Source organism: Parasteatoda tepidariorum, chromosome 1, assembly GCF_982258835.1.
Source record: "Parasteatoda tepidariorum strain Cologne lab strain chromosome 1, Ptep-v5.0, whole genome shotgun sequence".
Classification (NCBI taxonomy): domain Eukaryota; kingdom Metazoa; phylum Arthropoda; class Arachnida; order Araneae; family Theridiidae; genus Parasteatoda; species Parasteatoda tepidariorum.
This window is the reverse complement of record NC_141755.1, coordinates 29,994,594-30,019,044: the sequence shown is the minus strand read 5'-3', so window position 1 is coordinate 30,019,044 and position 24,451 is coordinate 29,994,594. Positions and strand designations below refer to the sequence as shown.

Below are 24,451 nucleotides of genomic sequence, written 5' to 3'. Positions count from 1 at the left end.
GAGAGCTTTTAACCATCATCCATGCATTTGTAAAAAGAGGACAAAATATTTTCTGCAGTTCCATGATCCATAAATTGGGAAGTAAGATACTTAGTGTAAACTTTATTATCAATTCCTTACCATAATGTCCATCTGCTTAGATTGTAGAGACTGACTTAACGTCTCATCAAAGAGTACAGCGTAGCAATCAACATTCTTCAGCTCATTTATAAGAATCCCATTGAAGTATAGTGCCAATCCAAAGGAGCCCAAATAGGCTCACTTTGTGGCACTACAAAAAAATTTTCTCGCTATCAGCAAACATTTTGGAGAACAATTTACTAATCCCTTCACAGGAGTTACATGAATAATTACTAGTGATGCATTTCAGACTCCAGAGAATTTCAGCATCAAGCACATTCCTTTTGATCAGATAAGAAGACAATGTTACCTCGGCCACTAAAGTTTCTGTTTCACATGGGGCACACGATGTTGAAGGAGTATTTACACCAGATGAATTAGATGTTGATGTCTTTGGAAAAAGAGAACTCAAGGCATGAGATTGCTTTTTTGTTTTACCTTTCTTTGATGTGTGATTTCAAAGCAGATTCTTCCATTTTCGAGATATCGATCTCCTTTATGCATAATCGGCACTTGGCTCTGAACTTCTTTTCGGGCATCGATAAGATCCATTCTTTATAAGCTTGATTATCCATCCATTGGGGATTAAAACAGCACTTCCCAGGCATAACTAGTCTAAACTACATAACACAAATACGAAGCCGTGCCTTTGCGAATACGCTTTACAATAAAGGTTTGAAATGACGCAAACGTAAGGACAAGTGCGGATGGTAAAACGCCAAATTTATTGAAAACTACAAGGTATATATTGTTACGAAATTCGAGAGTATTCCAGTTTCGATGAGAAAAAAGATCTAAGCATATGCGACAGAAGATGAAGTGGAGTCTCGCCCCGAACGCATTGATTGTCTGCTGTGCTCAGCGCGCTTGGCAGACACCAAGACGCTAGGCCCGGTTAGAAACGGTGGCGTTAAAAACCACGTGAGAGAGCTCGGGAACAAAACAGAAAGAACCAGGAAGATCCGCGGGTGTTTTATAAAACGGGCCGCCGGCAGTATTGGACAAATTCAAGGACCTATCAAGTTTTTCAAGGACCTAAGACGTTTTTCAAGCACTTTCAAGGACCTAAATTTAGCACAAAAAAATTCAAGGACTTTCAAGGACTCTCAAGGACCGTGGGAACCCTGTACCACAGCAGCAGACAGTCCCAGACTTTTAGTCTGGAGGAGTTCTCCTCAAAGCCACACTATATGCTGGTAGGGGCTTTAAGGTGACGTTTCAGATAAACAAAATTGGTATGAAAAATTTTCTCATTAAATCTGGGAGTTCCTTAAATCAGAGTGCTTAATAAACAATTTCAACTTTAATAACTCAGTTTAAGAAAATACAACAAGCTAATGAAACCCACCTGATAAGACTTTGGCTCCAGGTAAATAATTCGATCTTCTTTTAAATCAGGCAAACCCATATAATACTGAAGATTAGTTTGCATTACTTCATGATGAGGGTTATGGATCAAAAAAGTATAGGCACATGATGCTGCTTTTTCAGGTTCCTCTATCTGAAATTACAAAAAATATCAATAAATAAAGTTAAAACTTTTTAAAACTATTTTCTTAGCAATATACAATGCAGATTAGCAACTTTGGAACTGTATGTGAAAGAATTGACATACACATTAAATAATTAAACTAGGTAACATTTTTAAGGAAAATAAATATAAATATTTTATTATCCAAACACATAAGGACCAATTATGTTTATATAATTAAATTTTGAGAAAGATATTCAAAATTTAATAATTGTGATTTGATGAAGTTTTTTAGTGATGAAAAAAAACAAAAGTTTTTTAATTGAATTGAAATGTCTTAAAGGCACAAGAGCTAGAATACGCTATACAATTCAAAAAGAGAAAATAAAGAATATTGCAGTGATAAAAGAATGTTATAAACTAACTTGGAAAAAAAATATGAATGAAGACAATTAGAGTACCAGGGATGAGATTGGCCAAAAGGCAAGAAAGCTGAATTTTAAAGCGAGTAAATCTTACGTTATTTCATAATTTCTAAATCGCATGAATACGAATCCAAAGCCTAATTTTTAAATCACGTGTAAATACGAAAATCGATGTTTGATGTTACAACCGCAAAAAAGAATCATTGGATTGGATTTTAATTGGATTTTAAACTCGTGTGAATACAAATAGCTACATTGATTTTAAAAACGCGTAAATAGAAATCGCGATATCGGATTTTTAAATCTCGTAAATAAGAATTGCAACGTACGATATTTAATTTGCATGAATAAGAACCACAAAGCGCAACTTTTAAATCAAGTAAATACGAAAATCGATGTTTGATATTAAAATGCAGCGACACCTGGACTAAGAAAATACGAGTTATCTAGCGGACGGGTAAAAAGTCAGAAAATCTTATTGTCCACGCATAAAAACGGAGAAAACCGCTAAAATAAGTAAAAATGCGGAAGGGTTAGCAGCTACTTTGAATTGTCTGTTTATCTTTGAAAATCGGAAATAAACAATTATTTTATTTCAATGACGGAATTTTCAGAAAAAGCGGAATATTTATTTTTAAAAAACGAACATTTTAGAGAATCGGAGTTTTTGATAAAAAGGATGAAATTCGAAAGACAAAAGCGAAAAAATGTCATCCCTGGAGTACCTAAAGGTATCTAAGCAAAAAAATACCCCAAACTGCAAAATACATCTCAAAACAATTAAAGTTTTTACAGAACAATTAAAGTTTTCAAAGTACAATTTAAGTTTGGAGCGGAAATAGTTGCATCTACAGTCTTATGGAATAATTTAATCCAAATCGGGATGAACATTTTAAATGCTGTTAATAGTTAATGCATCATATGCATATACACATAATTTGTTTAATGAGGGTACTTTTCTTGCATTTTATTTAATATTTAGACTTCAAAAATCCAACCCTGCTATAGATACTCCATTAAAATGTCAACAGAAAAAAAATGCAAAATAAAAGTAAAAAAAAAACTTTAAATAAGTACTCCACAAGAATGAGTGCTATGATTTTTAATAATTTTATTAATAAAACAGAAAATTTTCATAAATTTTGGGGAATTATACATGTTTTAAATGCATATCCTGAAAAACATGAATATTGGGAAAATATCTTTATGCTAAAAAAACTTTACAAAAAAAAGTTTGCAATAAAAATTTTTTATAATAACTAAAAGCTAAGGTCTAATTGTGAATTTCTAATTTTTAACATGCTTTAAATAAGAATGTTTAAAATTTATAGTTAAGCGTATGACCATGAAAAATGCATAGTTTTCATGCTGAAATTTACATTTCTTATAAAAAAAAACATTTTATAAATTTTTAGAATTTACTTTAGATTTATAATTTTAGGACCCCTGCTTACATTAATTAAAAAAGGCTGTTTTACAAATTAAAAATTCTGTAAAATCCAGTGCGAAACCTTAAAAGTTACTAATGCTATGAATTTAGTAAAAGATGTTTTTGGTATTATATATTGCTAATACATAAAAAATTTTAATGCAATTTTATTATCCTTAAAAAATTTTTTGATGAATCAAAAACAATTTTTAAAAAAAATAAGGATTCCTTTATTTCTTCGATTTTTGTATAATTTTAGAAGTGAGTAAAATATCTGTTTTTCAAATACCATAATGTTACATAAAACAGGAATTACTTAAGTAATCTCGAATTTAATTAAACCTCTTTATTGTAGCACAGCAAAATAAAATAATAAATGCTGTGCACTAACTTCGGAATTTAAAACTTTGCTAACGCGTGATAAAGAGATGGAGAATTCATTTTTAAATAGAGACCCGTCTTAATAAAATATAAACACAAATGTTTGGAAATCCTAGGTCTAAAGGATCCGGTGTTTTCAAAGTTTAGCAGAATCACTTTAGTAGAATATACAAACAATACATGAAAGGAAAAACTAGCTTAAAACTTCTACTATGCAGCTGAATTTTGAATTTAGTTTTCAAATTAAATAAGCGTGTTATTTCTTGTTGAATAGCAGTTACTATCCAAAATAAACGAACTAATCATAAGATAAACAGCATTTTAAACACACCTTAAAATAGCATAACTGTAAGTAATTGTAAGGCAATTTTTTTTCAAAGTTATCATCTATTTCTTTAGACGTTTTAGGGCGATTCAGGAAGTAAAACTTATGACAAGTCATTAAACACAAAGCAATATCTGTTACTTTAGCTTGCAAACGCCATAGATCAGATGAACTTTCAGTTACATTGTAAAAAACGTTAGATCTTTCTTCGTGACATTTTTTTCTACATTTTAAAATAACACTATTATAGTAGAAATATTCTTCAAGAGCTTTTTCAAATAAGGTTACACAGTCAGTCCACCGGTTTTCAAGGTATGCATCAACACCAATTTTGAATAACTGTTCGTAAGTCAATTTTACATTTCCAAGAGGAACGTCAGCATAGGAATAGTGTAATAAAAAGAAACTTGCTAACACAACATTCCATTTGCTAATCATTTCTCAGCTTCAACATTAGTAATATTATTACGTAATTAAATTTTGCAGCCTTTCCCACCGAAATTTATGTTGACATCCGTTTCGCATTAACTTTTGTTTAAGCAGAAAACCAGATGTTTCGATTTGTAAATAACGTAAAAATAATATGCGCCTTTAATAAAGTATTTTTATTTTAAAAAGATTTGAAAATAAATTAAAAATTTTTAAATCACTGTTCATTTGTTTTTATGCAGTATGAAATATTATTTTCAATTTAATTACAAAATTCTTTAGCAGACGAAAAAACAAACAGACATAGAAAACCGAAAGTAAAGCTGCTACTTTAACTTTCACTTCAACGCAGTAGCGACAGGTGATTTAGAATTGCAGTCGTTCTTAACTCAGTAAGTTAATTAAATTCTTAAAATTAAAAGGATTTATGTATTAATGTGAATTCAAAAATGTATGAAATATGTAGCATCTGTTCTTATTATTTAAAAGCAGTTGTTTGATTTTGGATTAGGAAAATATGCTTAACATGCTGGGACGTCAACTAGTGAATTTTTACATCTTTTTTTTGATGAAACATTTTAGTTTTTTTATTTTATCTTTTTTTAAATTATCTCATTGCTTTATTTAATTAAAATTATAAAATTTTGAAAATATTTAGAATGCAAGCATTAGCTCAATATTAATCTTGATTCTGAGGCTGAACATGTCAGAATCAAGGAGTATAGGATAACATATCTTATAAATTTTCAAAACATAGGTTTTTTTATTAATTACGGAAGATTGATTATCCCCCCCCCCTCCCGTGCTCTTGTATTGAGCGAAGATTAAGACAAGAATATGAAAGAAATCCCCTGTTATAAATTATACACTTTTTCCCTCTAATTTTGCTTTGTAATATGTAAAATGTGAATATTTGCAACAATATTTTTTTTTCTTATATTTTGCACTATTATTAAAACAATTCAATAAAAATCTAAATTGTAGAAAAAAGTGCAGTAATCATGGCATTAGCGTGGAGAACAATGAGCAAGGCTGAATTTTTTTTGTAAATTAGAGAGCTATTTTAACTGGGTAATTTTAATTTCAATCTCACAGAAATTTTATACCCATGATAATAATAGATTTTTCTAGTTATTAATTTTTATAAAATTTCTTTTCACCTTTTTTTTAAAATCCTTTTCAAACCTGTTTTCATTGTTAATTAATGATTGAATGTTTTTCATTTTTTTGCACAAATATAAAAACATCTGTATATCCTGTTAAACAAAAGAAGGAAAAAAAGCATGCAAAAGCATTTGTTTCTTAACTTCTGGCAAAAGTTTTTATTTTTTATTGAATGAAAGTATAAATTTAACTAAAATTATAAATAAAATTTCATTTTCATGTCCAATTTATAATTTTACTTTTCAGCTTCTTCAGAACTTCTCAGTTTCATTGTTTTAACAGATTTTAACTCTCTATTCTAATTTAACTTTTATTTCTTGCATTTGAAATTGCTACTGTATATCCATCAATTTATTGATTTTTTATTACAGGTATATTTATTATTTTAAAATTAATTTATTTTAATTTATTATTAAACCATTATTATAAGGATTTTATGTATAAATGTATATAAAAAAATCCTTAAGAACTCTAAAGCCATTAAAAGTTTTAAAAAGATGATTTCTATATTTGTCTCATGTGCCAGAAAAGGTGCTAAGTTTTGATGATAACTTGGTAGTGGCACACTAGAAATAATAATAATACTAAAATAAAATTCATAAAATATAGAAAACTTTAAGGGTAAAATTCACAACCACTTTGTGTATGTATACTAATTTTTTTACTTAGCTGTTAAAGGAGGCCATCAACATTTATCATTTTTTAAAAATTGACTAAGTAACACTGATGTCAATAAAAGTAAAGTGATTTTATATGGCTCTTTTTTACAGTTAAGTACCTTTTTTAAGAAAATTATTTCAAGTATAAAAACCTGGCTATTTTACTTTGTTCTTTAAGGAATTTCAGTTAGTGAAATATCTACCAATATAGAAAAAAAAATTTTTTTTTTTAAAAAATAGATCAAATAAATAAACTTAAGAAACTGAAGTGGTAAGATATTACCTGATTGGAAATTTTATATGCTTCAAAAATGAGCTTATAAAGTTTTCAGTCAGGTAATAGGCTAGAATATTTTTAATTATTTATATAATCATTTGGTAATCTTTTAGGCTACAATGGCTTTCTTAAAATACATGAAAGGTGCCATAGTTGGAAGTGAACAACCAAAATATGAAGTAATTTCAAAAACAGATGTAAGTATGTTTAATACATTGTCACACAATCAAAATTGAAATTTTATATAGTCTATTACTTTACTATATTCATTTTCAGTTGTATTCTTCACACTTTCATGTGTTTTTATATAATGAACTCTTATTTTTATCTTATTATTTATCATATTATTTATCATTTTATTTATCATCAAAAACCCAAAATACTCTTTTTATATAAAGCTATTTATTATGAACTGCATTATTATAAAGCTACATTATTATGAACTTAGCACTATTTTGGTAGAGTTTGAGATCATACATTAAGTATAATTTTTTATTTTTAATATTTCAACTAAAGAAAATTTTATATTATCTGAAATTACTAGGCTGCATGAGTATACTTTTATTACATTCAAATACTATAGCTATATAACTTTTAATTTAGTCATAATTCTCATTTGTAAAAAGACACATATTTTTAATATTATATAAAATTATATACGTTTATAAAGTCAAATTTTCTGTTTTTAATTTAATTTATAGTGTAATGAAAATTTATAAAATTATGTAGCGATTAAAATGTGATTTTCAATATATTTTTTTATTAATGTCAAAATATTAAAATAAATTTGATATAGATAATTTCATAAAAAATTGAATTAATGTAAAATTAAATTGCAATTAGCTTATGTTCTTTCAAAAATTTTTATTGAATCTTATTAAAGATTTCTTTGAAAAGATGATAGCACTCCAATAAAGTAAATGAAATTATGAATATAAACTGCAATTCTTTTTTCCTTTGATTTTCATAATTACTGCATAAATGTTTGGATAAAGTTTGGATAAGCCATTTGAGTAACAATAACTTCAAGTGAGATTATTTTTTAATTATTAAAAGACAAATAATTTAAAAAAATTTCAAATCTAAATTTTAATCAAATTTGCATTTTATAATAATTGATTGACTTTAGTTTCAAAACTTAGATGCAGTTTAGAATTTCTTTTAACAAAAAGCATTAGTAATTCAGCAATTTAACTAAATTTATTCTTTTGACTATAATTTCTCTTGATGAAGAAGGAGTGAACTTTCTGCTGCACAAAAAATAAAGCTGAGCAATGTGAAAAACACTTTTTCTTTGTAATACTTGTTTTTGTGATTTTTTTCTCCATCACTATATTTTCATTTCTTATTCTTTGTTTGAACACTGATGAAGCCTCTTTATTTTAGAACCAAAACTGCAGAATATTTGTGTTTTGAGGTATTATTTGTGCTTTTATTTTTATTACTCATCTAATTTCTACTTTGATGGAATTAGTGTTATTTATATATATTGCTTAGTATTTCAAATATTAAATCGAAAAAAAATACTCTGCATGTGTTACGATGTCTGAGAAATATAATTTTTCAGTTTTAGCCAGTTTTTCATGTTAGTCATATCAACTATCTGCTTTGATATGAAAAATCCAACTTTGGTTTAAATATTAAACTTTTCTTACTACTACTTCAAAATTTTTTTATTTTCTTAAGCAAGAATTTAGATGTTATAACATTTAATTGAATAATATTTGTTGAATATGATTCATTTTTAACTTTTAGTATTTTTGAAAACTAAGTTTTATATTTTATAATAAGGGTATATCTAGGATGTTATTCAAGACATTAGTAACAAAATCTGATAGAATTCAAAATATTTATTATTTTCATGACTTTAAAGGCTTGTTTATACTGTTCAAGTTCTTGAGCAGAGACTTATTGAAATTGATAAAAACTTATTTTGCTTGGAGTTTAGACTGAGAAAACTATCATTCAAGTGCTTTGTCCAAACCTTTAGATGATAATAGAACATGTTTTACTTTCCATTCAAGTTTCTCTTAGCTTAACCAATCAACATCTTAAGTTTCATGAAGTCTGTGAGTTATGTTTTCTGTTTTCATATATTCTAATCTAAATAAGTTTATCTGTTAAGATCAATTTGTGCTATTTTGATTTTATTTTGTAATTTTACTTTCATGTACGTATGAATTTATAATCTTGAATCTGAACAATACACATGCTAAGGTTTTTTATCCGATGACTCAGTGATTTTCAAAAATTTGGAAGTGTCATCGAATCATTTAACTTCTTGGATAGAGAAATTGGTTCAATTATTCAGGTTCAAGTCCTTGGACTACATAAACAGGCCTTAATAGTGATTTTTTAAAATGTTTTTTACTGAAAGCAATTTCGTTTATTTTTTCCAGGACTATGAACTTCGATCTTATCCGGAATGTCAGTGGGTAACTTTATCTATTCATGATAAAACTCCTGATGATTTTTCTCGTGATGATTTTCGCCGCTTGTTTGATTACATAAGTGGGAAAAATGAAGCAAGTTAGTAGAAATGATTAACAAACTTATATTTTTTTTATGACAAATCTTATTATGAAGATTTTAAAAAAATAATTTATCTTTTTTTCTTTTCTTTTCTAGGTTTATCTATTGATATGACTGTTCCTGTAGTCTATCATGTAAGTCCTGTTGAAGAAAAAGCAAAAGATTATTCTGTCTCATTTTTCTTGCCATCTAAATTAGAAAGTCCTCCTAATCCTTTAGATAACGATCTTGCTTTATCCGAAACTGGTGCCAGGGAGATGTATGTTAGGTAAGATTTAAATGTATCTTAAAAAAGTTCAACAATTGTTTATGCTATGTTAAAGTATTTATTAAACCTCTGATTGATTGACTCATAATATTTTCTACTCTAACTTGCTGGTTCTTTACTGTACAAACCAGTATTTTTGCCATGTTAATTAGAAAATTTAGCATAAAAGTAAACAGTGTGATGACTAAGGCCCGGATTTTGATGACATTTGCATTTTTTTGCATTTTTGGACATTTTTTGTCTTTCAGAGCATTTTTTTAGAATTATAGGGCATTTTTCTTGAAATTTTGGGGCGTATTTTGCATTTTAATGCATTTTTTAAAGTTTTCTGTTAATTTTTGACAATTTTTATTATTTTTTTATCAATTTTCATTATTACACTGGCTTCCAAACAATAAAGAAAATCTATAGGATATTAACAGGTGAAGCAACATCTTTTCAAATTGAAGAAGAATTGTCAGTAAGTAAGACCGTCTTTTTCAAGTACGCACCTATAACCAAAGAATATATAACCTATAACATCAGTAGACGTTGAAAGAAACTTTTGCAGGAATGTAAATTTACTTTCAGACAAGAGACGCTCGTTTACATTTCAAATTATCAAAAAACGTTTAATAATTCAATGTAATTCTGATATTTAGTAATATTATGAGATGGAAGTTGTTATATCCATTAAAGTTTCTATACAAAATAAAAATATTTTGGTGTCAATATATTTTCCTTTTTTTGTTATTTTAGGATATAAAACATATTTTTCAAACTTTAATGAGCGTAGAACAAGTATTGCATTGCTTTATATCTTTTAAATGACTCATAATAATTTTAAAGAGCAAAATATTTTTTTAATTCAATATTTTTACTTTATTTAAGGCATTTTTTGCGCAATTTTTGCATTTTTAAGGGCATTTTTTGCACTTTTTAAGGGCATTAGTTGAGATTTTTTAGGTCATCAAAATCCGGGCTCTAGTGATGACCAGTTCCATCGTTACTGTTGTTTGATGTGTCACATTGATTCACTTTTATGTATGAGCTTTTTATTTGATATATTTTTGCTGAATAACAAAGAAAAAGTTAACCTTTTCTATTTATACAAGAAAAACTTGATAAAATTCAATAGTCTTATAGAATAATTTATTTAAAATAGGGTTACTCTTATTACCTGAAAAGGACATGAGGCATTTACAAATTTGCACTAATGATTATATTATCTAAACTATATAATAATATCTTGTTTTAATTTTTTTCAAAACAGAAAGGCTAACTTCTCATATGGTTAGCCATAAAAAAGTTTTGAATACAAGCACATTATTTATTCTGAGAAAAAATCATGGTTATACTTGTTACATTCCCTTTAAAAAACTAGATTAGGAATTTTAGAAAGCACATTGTGACTAAAATAAGTTTATATTGTATTTATTTAATTTCTTAAAAGTAAAAAAGATTTTTAGAATTAACAACAAATGGAAAACTCTATTTTTTTTCTTCTAATTTTTATCTCTTTTATAAAATATTTCATCATCTCTCATTGTACTCTTTGCCTGCAAGAATCATTGCATTTAAATAGTTATTAAATTTTACAAAATGTTACATATTTGAAAGTCATTTTGGCAGGAACTATTATGAAAATGTAAAAATTTCTGTATCTTACAATTAAAAAATTTTGTTTGACTTTTATGAAATAAAATAAGAAAAAATACTTATTGAAAATATTATTTTTTGCATGGAATTATCTTTGGACAAATAAATTTTATAATTCCAGGCAGAAAATTTATGATTCGCTTAAGAAACTCTTGAGATATGGCAAAATTACTTAAAGTAAGAGTAATATTGAGGAATCCAAGCTTTGGACCACTTTCCAGACTAAACAATTGGGACCATATTTCCCAAATTGCAGGATTTCCCAGATTCCCTCATATCATGAGGATTTGAAATATGAATATGCAGATAAAAAAAGATATGTTTTTTCTGAGAAAGTGTGCTTTTGTGTGTGATTTTGTAACTTAAAATTTAACTCACTGAACTTAATTCCATGCACAAATTAATAAGCATATTTGGGGGCATTCCTCTAAATCATTAAAATTCAAGCAGTTAAGTTTATTTTGTTTTTGCACTGTATTTACTAAATGTAATAAGTTTGGTGCTTTTAAATTTGTTCTTTGCTTATAGAAATTCAATAAAATTATTATCGACAACTAGCATGTGTTGTTCGGATGTAAAATTTCTGTTAAGTTGAGATGTAGGTATGCTGAATTTTATTCCATTAAATATGCTACATTATTGTATACAATTTTGCTAAAATTTCAAACTTCTTGTAGTTATCACAGTTAGATAATAATAATTCAATGAACAGAAAAGTTTGTGGTTATTCTTTACAAAAGCTAAAATTTTTCTCTACAAAATTAAATTTGTATAACTACAAATAAATTGTTTGAACCAGTTTCTAATTATTAGCCATTGAATAAATAGTTAAGCAACACGAGTATAGAAATTTTTGATTAAAATTTTTTTTCTACTTAGGGATAATTATTGTAAGTTTCGATTGCTCTTGTTACATTCTAAAGAACAGCTAAACTAACCTTTTTTATTGCAGTAGCATATATTTTTTGAAATCAATTTTGTATTTTAAACTGAATAATGGATACATACTAGCCTTCTAAAAAATAATATTTAAAAAGGGCAAGCAAAATTACTACATGATTTGGTGTTTGGAAATTGGCATTGAAATTCAAAAAAATTTGGTATATAAAAATAGAATTTTTTTTACATCATTTTTTTTAAAAAAAAAAAAAAAAAAAAAAAAAAAATTCTAACAGTTCAGTTTCCTTTTTACTTTTAACTAAAAAATAATATAGGATACACCAATTTAATTTGAAGAAAAAAATTATCCACTGTCTTACTTTCTGTGATATTGCCTTATTAAATATAGCATTAACCTCACAGTCAGAAGGTTAATGCTATATTCTTTTAAATTAGCAAGTGTAAAAAATTTATTATTGTAATCAGTCTGTTTCCTGATATGTTCAAATAATATTAAAGAGAAATATGTAACACCTTTATTTTTATGCAATTTTTTTAATAATTTATATTTTGATAGTCAGCTAATATTAGAACAATACTGCATAAAATGTAAAGCTTATATGCTACTTAGAAGTTTTTAATATCAGTTGCATAATCATTTTTCATTGTGAACAGAATATCACAATTTTGTTAAGGCAAATTAATGTTTTGTCTTCTGTTCTTGTTTGTCTCTGCTTTTTCCTCTTTAATTATGCAAGAATCTGCTCATACCACCGTTTGATTTTTTTGAATTGAGTATTCATTGTTTGAGTTATATTGTGTATAGTTGTTTCTTGTTCTTGGGTTAGTAAACTCAAAATTCACACCAATTCTTTCTTTTTTTATTTCCTTATTGTGTTCTCCCCCTTTTTTAAGAAAAACTAATTGCTTATTGCATATCTATCTGTAATTAGTATATTTTAATTTTTTGTATAAACAGATATTTTTGTAACACAGAGACCTAAAGACATCGATTAGATAAATATGATTTGAATAGTTTTGAAAATTTAAAAATTTTTTTTAGCAGAAGTGCACTGAATAACATTGTAAAAGGTTTTGCCGTGAGGAAGTAGAGTATTTTAACCACATGTTTAAAAATCTTTTTTTATCACTTTTCATTTTTGTGATTTTTCTATCAATTAACAAAAAACCACCAATTTACTTTCATACCGTAAAATTAAAATTCTTCTTTAACCCTCTGGCGGTTAAGGAAATGGGCAAAATTGGGAGAATGTTTTTCTCCTACACACAGTTCCCCTATCCATTAGCATGGGAAAACCGGTTTTGCTATGCAGAGAAGAGTGCAGGTTAAAATGCGACTTTTTACGTGCAGAACCGTCAGTGGGTTAAAATGACTTTCAAATATCAGGGGTCGCATTCCCCCTAAAATTCCTAAAACTATGTGCAAACCCTAAAATTCCTAAAAATCTGTTAAAATTTTGTTGGTGTTCCTAAAAAATTAGAGTTATAGGCTAAATATAAATATAAAAGCAATAATCTAAAATATAAGAATTTAACTACATTAATTAAAACTGTTTTAATTTTACCACATGAGAATTCTGATCCTGAGAGAGGTTTTTCAATAAATAAAGCAATGCTTAATGTGAGTCACCATGAGAATACTATTATGTCTCTTAGACTAATCAAAGATACCATTCGAAATTATGGAGGAGTGTTGAAGATCACAACACTATTGAGGGCAGTAAAAGAATCTCACAAATCATATCAAGAATATATTAGAAAAATGATCATGATTAATTTGTTTTTCTATAACTTCTAATATAAATTGCTGATTTGAAATCTAATAATATCACACAAAAGTTTTTCTTAATAAAGTAAGGTAAAGGGTAATAATAAAGTTTTGATTAAGAAGGTAAAAATTAAATAAAAATCCAAGCTGGTGTTAATATATTTTTACTATTGATTTATTCTCACTTTTGCATGTTCCTGAATTCTGCACTTAATTTCTGATAGGTTATATGTAAAGTTGAAATTTGATTTTTACACTTTAGAGATTTCATTCTTGACTTAATAAATTTCAGAACTTTATTTTATGGCTTGCAATTATTTATGATATGTGTGGATGAATCGTAATAATCTTCTGTTATGTAATAAACTACCGTGTGATCTGTTTTTTATCCTAGCAAAATCATATATTACCCCTAAAATTTTTTGAAGAAAGTTTCTAAAATTACCCTAAAATTTAAAAAAACTTTGCTGCTACCCCTGAAATATCCATATTTTAGTTTCACTTCAGTAGTGACATGCTGATAATTTCTCTTGGCAAGTGCTTTCAGCCCAATCAGTAGTGGGGTATGCTCTGCACATAGTGTGCTCGCTCCTCTATACTGACCCTTAACTCTCCTTGCTTGGATGGTTTTCCGTTTTAATGATTACTCCATCATGCTTGCTTCAATTGTCTGTGTCAAATGTCAGTCAGTTCTCAGCTGATTAGGAGCAGCTGCATGCATTTTATTGATAGGATTTATTTTTATGCTTTAAAATCTATTTAAATGCCTCTCTAAATCTATTTAAAGACCTTTAAACGTTGAGTATACATTATGTAAAGCTGACCATTAAAATTTCTCAAACTTTGTAAAAAGTTGAAAGTCGTTGTTGATAATGAAACTGTTAATATGTTAAAATCATTAAATATTTTTAAAATTCCTCCAAATACATATTTTTATTAGGTGTAATAGATATTTGTCCACTAATCGGCATTCGGCCTTTTTGCTGAATATACGGATAGATGAATATGTGGCCAAATATTTGGCTGAGTATTCGACAAAGTATTATTCGGAAAAGTTTTTTTTGGGGAAAATTTTAATTGATTTAATGAAGAATAATCTAAAATCAAATTTTTTACCGTACATTATTAGAAATTGTTTTTACACATATTTGTTAAGTTCTAAAACTTGTTAATTAATGTCCTGAAAGACAAATGGAAAAGCAAAATTTGAGAAATTAAAATTAGTTTACTTTATACTGAACTATAACTTTTGTAATACTGTTTTTTTTCTTTAAATAATATTCTGAAAAGTCTATTTCATCATTTTTTCAACACTTCTTGTTTTAAAAATTTAGAACCTCTTTTTTATTTGTTTCATTGTTGCTTGTTTTTCTGTATTAATTATAACCCAGCATTTTTTCAGAGCGTTTCTAATAATCTTTATTCTTTTATTGCCACTTTTTTGTGCGGTAAGGCAGATCGACCGTAGCATCTCAACAAGGTTTTCAATGCTAAAGTCATATTCCAGAACTAAGAAGAATTTTTTTCCTTTTAGATTCTTTTTTATTAACTTTCTTTTTATTAGTATTTTTACTAGGACAGAATTTTTTGAAAAGCGTGTATCTAATGAACATTATTCTATTATAGTCACTTTTTTTCTAAAAATACGACAATATGTAAAAGCTAAGTTTAGTAGATTTTTATCGTTAAATCTTCTATTTAAAAATTAAGAACGAATTTTGGTTTGGTTTCTATCTTTCTTTTTCAAAAAATACTTGTTTTTATTGACGTTTTTATTTTGACTTGGTAATTAAGAGGATTTCTATTTGATTTTAAATGCCACTTTTTCTTGAAAATATAATGATTGGAAAACTGAGATGTTCAGCTTTAAAATATTCTTTCAAAAATAAAAATGACTTCTCTTTTTTCTGTTTTATTTTTGTATAAAAATTTTTTATCAGTGTTTTTATGATAGCGCTACATTCTTAAAAGTATTTGTGATAAGCATTATCTCTTTTACTGTTTTATAGATAATTTCTTTCTGGAAAATATTATTTTTAGCATTAAAATTTTGTTTTCAGAATTAAAAGGATATTTTTTGTCTATTTACTCTTTTTTTTCTACTTTACAACTTTATTTATTTTTTTTTATTTTTAGAATAGCTATTTCTCAGTGTTTCATTTATGTTATATATTTCTTAATATCTTAAATATTATATTACTATCAAATTTATTATCTTAAGCATTTTTATGACAGTTTTTTTCCCTTTACTCTATACCAATAACACAGCTAAGTTTTGATTATCTTTCAATGATGACAAAACAATAATTAAAATAATTGACATAATTTATCTATTATTCCATAGGATAATAGTCTCGACAATGAAATTATTCCTTTTACTTGTTTTTTATCACTTTTTCTTTTCTAAAGTATGAATCTTATAAAAAAAATTGCATGGATATTTTTGTGTATTAAATTGTGTGTAGTTACTAATTTTGTCTTAAGTTAATAAATTCAACTAGTTTAAATACTGATAATTGTTGAACAACAGATAGCTATAATAAATATATGTGTGTATTATTCAGTATTCATATTTTTCTTTTGTATTCTGTCTGCATACCAATACTCGCAATTTGAAAACTAATTCAATGAAAATAAAATTGCATTAATCAAAATTCCTTCTTTTTCAAAAACAAAATTTAAAAGTTAAAAATATTTTTGGATGTCAAGAACAAAAAAAATTTTTTTTTTGGTAATAAAGAAAAAAAATTTAGAAAACAAAACTATTAATAATTATTAGAATTAATTATTTCAAGAAGAATTTTAATCTAACATCTTGAAACTTATTGCTAAAATAATAAATTTCTTATTGGAGTGTGCATGGTTTAATCGGAGTAAAAAGTTGTGAATAATTTTTTTAATTTGATTTGTTGTCATATTCTAAGTATATTAAAAAAACATTGATGGCTGCGAGTTGACCTATCAAAATTTGATTATTGTAACAAAAACTATTTAAAATATTCACACCAATTTTTTTTTTTTTTTTTTTTTTTTTTTTAAATTGTTATTTTGTTATTTAAGTTTAAAAAAAAATTATAGTATCTTATTCAAATTTTTTTCAGCATAACATCAGATTCTGATTTTTATGCAAAACATCTTTGTTGAAAAATTTTTTAAACTTGGCTTCATTTTCTGTTTTTTTCTTTCTTTTTTTATTTTGCAGAATGTTTGATAGAAAATTAATAGAAATCTGAGTTTATTGTGATACAAACAATATAGATAGGCTATAAAAAAACCAATATAACTAGACTATAAATAAAAAACAATATAATAAGTGCAGTAAAACATGGCAAAATCAAAAAACTTTTTACTACACATAATTTGAGTTTTAATTTAAACTTGTGTTTTAGTGATTGATTCTATCTTATTCAGATATGTTTCGCTTTTTCAATGTCCACCCATGTCTTCTCAGAGGTAAAAATAATAAAGAAAGAAATGTTTAGTGCCTAAAAATTTATTACAGTTTTATCTCAGAAAATTCCTTTTGTACAAATACTACAAAATATTTCAGTATTTATAACAATCGTTTACATATAATGTCTTTATGTGTTTATATTTTTGATAGATTTATTATAATAAGAGACTGTTGTATTTTATATTTGATACATTTTAAAACATTTTTCATACAAAAAAATTTTCTCTTGTAAAAAGTCTCATCTCTTAAGAAAAAACGAAGTCCATGTTTTAATCTAGTTTAGAAACTGCTAAAAAAATCCTAAATAGTTAATTTAGCATTTTTTAAGTAGTTTACAATCACTATTGTTAATATATTTGTAAAAAAGAACTAAGAATGAAAAATTTCTTAGCAATACAATACTGGTTATTTTTGTCTTCTCAGACTCTTTTCCTTTTCTTCTTTTTTTCTATGCTTTTCTTTTTCTTTCCTTTTATTTTATATGCTCTTTTTTTGTTAATGTTATAGTTTATAACATTTTTGAGTTTATCTTTTTCCATGAGTAGTAATTGGGTTAGTTTTATTTACGTTAAGTGTAATGCATTTTAGCTGTGTACTGCATTGTGCCATTCGTCCTTCCAGTTAATCTAATCTTCAAATTTATTTTGTAATTCTCTTATGTTGACTTGATTATGTTTTTAATAAAAATAGATTCATTATTCTATAGCTTAATTTAACTTCATATGTTTAGATTAAGTAATTTTTTTTAATATTTGCACGGAGAAAATACTGTAAAGCTTAGATATCCATAAAGCTCTAAGTAATAATAATAGAAATGAAATAAGAAAGATCTTAGGGTAAGAGAATCTATATTTATCTATGTATTTTTATTTTTTTTTTTGTGTGCCACAGAAATGTTTGATAAATGTTTCAGTTCACACTTGTATGTAAGAAGTACAAGTTAGCCATATTTAAAAAAGTATATTTTATTTATACATTAAAATTTTGACTGTCTATGTGCAGTTAATAAGAACAAAAAGTTTTTTAATTGTTTTTCTATCCTATCTCAAAACTAGACATGACGGTTGTCAGTCGCTAACAGTGGACACAATTCTCCTCAGAAATCCACATAATTGTGTTCTAAGTTTAATATTATATGTATTCGAACCTGGATTTTACATTTCCCTTCGAACTAGCGTTAAAAGACGTATGGTGTGGAGTAAAAAAATGAATAAGTATATTTTTTCAAAAATTGACGCACGATAAACTACTAGAAAAAATTTGTATTCTTTACATGTTTTTTTGTTTTTAGGTGCAATTATAAGAATGTCCTTCCCAATACTTACTATTGTTTGCAAATTATCTTTATAGTTTACATTTGTAAATGTTTCAGAGTTTTTGTGTTTTCTAACTGTTGATCAGTTGTGGATATTTTTTGTTCATCTTCGTTTTCATCACTATCATCAGGAGCTGGCATTAAATCATATATTGATGGCATTGAAAAGTAATGGGACACGTATGGCACCGTGTTCGACTTCGACAAAGTCGATATATGCTTCGACTTTGGAAAATCTTCAGGCATGTAATTTTATTTTGAAGGGCCATTGTTCCTATTAGATATTGTGAAGCTGTTAACCCCAAGAAGCTTTATCAAACCCATTTGTAATTTATTTTAGTTGACACTGTCCAACACTGTAGAAATAAAATTAAGAGCTACCAAAACATTTACTGGAAAAAATTTGACTCCCATTAAGCTCCCTTTTAAACACTCTTTCTGTACTTTGCTCATCACACCACCCTTCTGAATTTGACTCAAGAGGGAAATCTCGTCTGACAAACACAAGGACAGTAAGATAGAATTGAAAGAATGTCAGAAAAGCTTCAAACAACGAATAAACTAGTCTCTCTTTTTTTATATATAAAAAAAAGAAGAAAAAGAAAACTCAGAAAAAGTTGGTGTGTGCTTTATCGAGAAATAATTATTTTGATTTGTTTGAAAAACATATAGAGCAGAATTTTCTTAAAAAGCGTTATGTAAGATCTGGGATAATTTAACATTATCGGTGGTATAGGCAATTTTCATGGACTAGCAGAAAATGACATAGATAGCAGGATAACATACAAAACGGTTAACGTAAAACAAGGGTTTCACTATATACATATATAATTTAATAATAGTGTAAAATTTGTCATAAAAGAGGACTTCTTGTAATACTCTGTACTTGTTATATCAGATTTTTACCGTATGTATATTTATATATATAGTACCGGTCAAAAGTTTAGATTCACTTGTATTTAGAATCAAAACTTTCAAAAATAGTTTATTATTTCTGACTTAAACGTATTATTTATAAAAAATTAATGTCACAAATTTCGCGAAATGCTGTTTCCAGTTAAAACTGTTCATTATTTTTTCATTTTGCATCCATTCTGCAGTTGTTTTAGAAAATGAACGAAAGTGCATGTTAATGCCTATTCTAAGAAAAGTGTAATTTATTTAAAAAATTTCATTAGTTTTTTATTTCTAAACAATTTACTTTTAATCTTTTGTAAAGTTCCTTATAAGTTAATTTGATGTACATAACACATTTAAAATATTGATATAATAGCCTTCATTTGACAGAATAACTAGTACATATTAAAAACAAAAGTAAACATTAATTTATACAATTCATTACAGTATTATGGGTCAAAAACCAAAAATAAGTGTCGAAACACGTGCAGATATTATTGCACTTCATGGAGACAAATTGCCTCTAAAACTAATGTTCCCAGACACTGTTCTCAGAACTTTGCAAAGAAAGAAACTAGGCCAAAATAGGAGTCGCCAATGATCAGGGAGATCTGGAATAATATCAAAACGTGAGAATAAGTTTATCTGCATTTGAAGTAAGCGGTAGCGGATTCAAACAGCATCAGGAATTGAATGCTACTGGTCAGAAAGCTTTGTCAGTAACTATTGTACTACGCCGACTTAGTGACTATGGTTTAAAAAATTGCGTAGCTGCTAGAAAACCTTTTTGAAAAAACAAAACATAGTTAAACGACTGAAATGAGCTAAAAACTTCTTAACTGGTCCTTAGAATAGTAGTCAAAGGTTTCGTTTACTGATGAGTCAAAATTTGAGTTGTTTGGAAGGAAACAAAGGCAGTATGATCCTCGTTTAGTAAGTAAGTGGACGTATGACCAATCCATGTTTACTACCAACTGTGAAGCATGGTGGTGGTTCAGTCATGGTTTGGGGATGTTTGCCAGTGACATAGTTAGAGATCTTGTAAGAATTATGGATAAAAAATATTATCACAGAATATTGCTGTATTAAGCTTTTCCATGTGGGCAGAGAATCGTTGGTTAAGAATTTATTTTTCAGCAAGATAACGATCCAAAACATTCATCGAAATTGTGTAGAAACTTCATTGCATCAAAAGAAAAAAAAGCCATTGAAATATATGGATTGGCCCCCTTAATCCCAAGATATTAATCCTGTTGAGCTATTGTGAGATAAACTCGATAAAAATTTTAGAAAAATGTGATGTACCAATCAAAACAAACTTTGGGAATCTTTACTTAGTTGCTGGAACTAGATCTCAACTAGAACATTGCAAAAACTAACTAAAAGAATTCTAAAAATAAGCACTGCTGTGATTAAGGCTAAAGGAGGATATTTCGAAGAATACAAACCTGGACGAAATTCATAAGTTATGCATAAAATTATAGTTTTTACTGCATTATAAGTGTACTTACAGGGGTCTGTCTAGGTTTTTCTGACAGGTACCTATTTTGTGAAAATTTAGACGTAATTTGTGAAAAATTATATTAAGAAATCAACACAAAAATATGGATTTATCGTTTCTTAAGGGATACAAAAATGAAATTTTAAGAAAAAGTATTTTGTGAAACTACCGTTTTTCCAAAATTGAATTTGTGAAACTACCGTTTTTCCTAAAGTTGAATTTGTGAAGGTACCGCTAAACGGTAGTAAATTCGGCCTGGACAGACCCCTGACTTATAATTATCAAAATAAAGTTACTTTCTTGTGATTTTCAGTTTAAAAATCTTGTTATTTGTTCATTTTTAGAAATTCAAGTGTGAGTCTAAACTTTTGACCGGTGCTGTATATATATATATATATATATATATGAGTTAGTGAAAAAACGAAATTTAGTTCGAAAATGAATCCCTTCACCAGGAATATAATGTTTCGTAAAGGAATTTCTGTCTTAATTGACAATTTCCTAAGATAAAATTGACATGTTAGATTGCATCGTTTACAATTGATATCGTTTTTCATAATCTAATAAAATCATTTTCAATAATTAATCAATTACTTATAAAATAATTTTCGAGGCTGCATTTAGGCAATGGTTTAGTACTTTCAGTTTGCATTATCTAGTAAAGTTTTGTGAGAAAAAAAATTTTTCTTTCTCAATTTGTTAAAGATCTTTCCTTATTTATTGAATCCACATTTTTTTTCCAATTTTTTATGTTAATATTTTGTCATTGTAGTTTAAATCACATTATGTCATTGGTGATTAGGTTTATCATTTACTGCTTAGAGATAGATGGGGAAATAAGCATTTTTATTCATTTTAATTTAACATATTTTTTATTAGATTTCTGTGTTAATATAAATAAGTTTATGTTAGCTTTTTTAATGTTTGAAAAAAGCATTCTTAGTCTTTTAAGAATTTTTAATAAAAATTAACTCTTTTTCTCTTTTACTTAATGGTTTTATATAAATAAAAGGCAATAAAACTAGACCAATTCTAAATTGTCAAGGAACAATATTCCCTTTATCATTCTTTTAGTTTATAAAGAACAAGACGTTGTTTGTGTCATTCTTCAGAGAAATTTAGTCTGTCCTTTAGAGAGGTTTATTATTCAATAATAGACCTCCCCAAAGAACACAATTAAAAAAAATTTCTCCTGGTCTACTGGTTTAATAAAAATTCTCCTGGTTTCTGTACATTTTAGCAAATTTTCTAAAATTGAGTAAGTTTTCTAAAAAAAATTCCTTTTGAAAAAGAAGTTTTACACAATAATATTTAATATTTATATTGAATAATATTGAATATTTAAGTAAGTATTATTGATAGGTGATGAAGTTAGCCTCATTTATAGTTATCAGTTTAAAACTTTTCTTTTCTTTTTTGTTCTAAAATTCAGTTCATTTTTATACAGAATTCCCTTTTTAAAGTAATTAAAATAATCTTTCAGCTATCAATGATAAGTTACTTGTCTATTACTATTCAAAATTATGAGTTATCATGATAAAAAAAAAATTCTTATTGAAGTTCAGGTAATATCAAACATAATAGAAAAATATTACAGACTATTCTCATACTTATTAGTGTAATAAAGTTTTTGTATTTTGATGGTAATAAAAATAAATAAAATTCCCTACATTTAAAATATTTAGTTTATTTAAAAATATATAAAATAATTAGTATATTATATGTAGCCAGGACGTGATCTAGAAGTACAGTGGCCTTGGCACAGAACTGTCGCAGGCACCCTGATTGTCACTTTTAATCAAATTCACATCTTTAATTGTGAAGTGTTTTTAAATTATATATGACATAAGTAAACTACAATATATTCATAATTTCAGCTTATATTTATTTCATTTTTTGTTAACTTGTAATTCTAATAGACTATTCTTAAGGAAACACGCTCACACAAAATTATTTGTAACGTTTAGGGGGACCTAAATGTCAGGGAATAGGCCTTATGATCAATCAGGCACTATATGCAATATTTATGATGAAATTTATATTCCATAAATTCTACCAGATTTTTTTTCCTATCCGTGCTGGCAGCTATGTTGTGTTCTTCAGACAATTTTCAATTGACTGAACTTTTTGTGTTTGCTTTTTTTTTTTTTTTTTTGCTGAATATTAAATGTAAAATCATAGGTAATAAAAATGAAGTAAACCTGTAAAAGAATAAATGAAAAAGACTTGTTTCATTCATATTATCTAATACAACTATGCATATAACTGTATGCTAGAATGTACTACACTCATATGCATATTTGTATATGATAACATATGATTAGGATCTGAAATTTGGGTAAAAGTACTGGAGATGAAAATAATGAAGTATTTTGTTTTTAATAATTTCATATTTTTTCTAATTTTAAATAAATTAGATTTATAATGTTTTTTTAAATTTTTATAGAACTTTTGGTGGCATGGCTAAAGATGCAGATTGGAAAAAAGAGTTTGAAACCTTAAAATCAAAAATCGAGAACCCAGATGATGTGGATTTGTCGGAATATCATCGAGCAGGCTATGATCCTCCCTTTAAACCTTTCAATCGAAGAAACGAGGTTTGGATTGTGAAAAAAACTTCCAGCGTTGTGGATCCTCAAACTCCAACTGACTAGATTCCCATTTTAAGGCACCTTTTTAAAGCTTGAGGGATAGAGTTTTCAAGTTTGATTCATGCAAATACGATGTCTAACAGTAGATGTTTAACATTGTTGCATGTGCATTATTTGCTGCACATATTCCAGTCAACGTCTGTTTCATTCATATTATCATATACAATTATGCATATAAGTGTATACTTTTAACTATGCCAAATATTTTTCTTTTTGTATTTTTTGATAAGTGTTTTCTATGGCTGCTTCTTTTAATATTTTTAATATTATTACATGCTGTATGCATATAAAATGTGATGACTCTTGATATCGAATATATCATATCTTTTTTTTTTTAACGATGTATCAGTTTCATTGGCTAAGACATGATTATGATTGTTATATTTTCATGACTAATCATTTACAAACAGTATCTTCGCTAATATACTTAAATATTTACTGTGAGATTTTAATATTTCTATGTGGATATATTGACAGTCAGTCTTCTGAAAACTTGTATTGGCTGCTTTTTGATCAAACAGTGATGTTAACTCATAGATTGTTGTGATAAATGTTGGTAGTGTTTGTGAATTAAAGCCTTTATACATGTAGTTTTTCTTGTTAATTGAAATTAACAGTTGTTAACTCGTAGGAAATGTAAGCAAGTATTTTTAATGTTTCCTGTTATATTCATCTAGAATATTTATCTGCATTTTTACCATGGGTACTTCATTAGATTTGAAGTTCTCAACATTAAATTAGTTTGTTAAAAACAAAAAAGAGATTGAATTTAAGGAAAGGTTACATTTTATTTTAAAGGTTAAATAAATAAAATTTAAAAAAAAAAGATTGGTTAAAACGGATAAAA

At 26.8% G+C, this 24,451-nt stretch overlaps 2 protein-coding genes across 2 annotated transcripts in view; one reads left to right on the top strand and one right to left on the bottom strand.

The window, feature by feature from the left end:
* The window catches only part of LOC107455616 (prolyl 3-hydroxylase 1), a 29,571-nt gene extending 24,658 nt beyond the window's left edge, over window positions 1-4,913 (bottom strand). Inside the window, exons 1-2 of the mRNA XM_043048460.3 lie at window positions 4,158-4,913; window positions 1,469-1,621 (exon numbers count right to left, since the gene is read on the bottom strand). Coding sequence (XP_042904394.1) covers window positions 1,469-1,621; window positions 4,158-4,589 — 585 coding nt within the window. The 5' untranslated portion in view covers window positions 4,590-4,913. The remainder of the gene's footprint in view (window positions 1-1,468; window positions 1,622-4,157) is intronic.
* LOC107455662 (heme-binding protein 1) lies at window positions 4,842-24,430 on the top strand. Its single transcript, XM_043048461.3, has 5 exons — window positions 4,842-4,972; window positions 6,794-6,877; window positions 9,080-9,209; window positions 9,309-9,480; window positions 23,400-24,430. The coding sequence occupies exons 2-5, from the start codon at window positions 6,800-6,802 to the stop codon at window positions 23,605-23,607; spliced, it is 588 nt and encodes a 195-aa protein (XP_042904395.2). The 5' UTR covers window positions 4,842-4,972; window positions 6,794-6,799; the 3' UTR covers window positions 23,608-24,430.
* The last annotated feature ends 21 nt before the right edge of the window (window positions 24,431-24,451 follow it).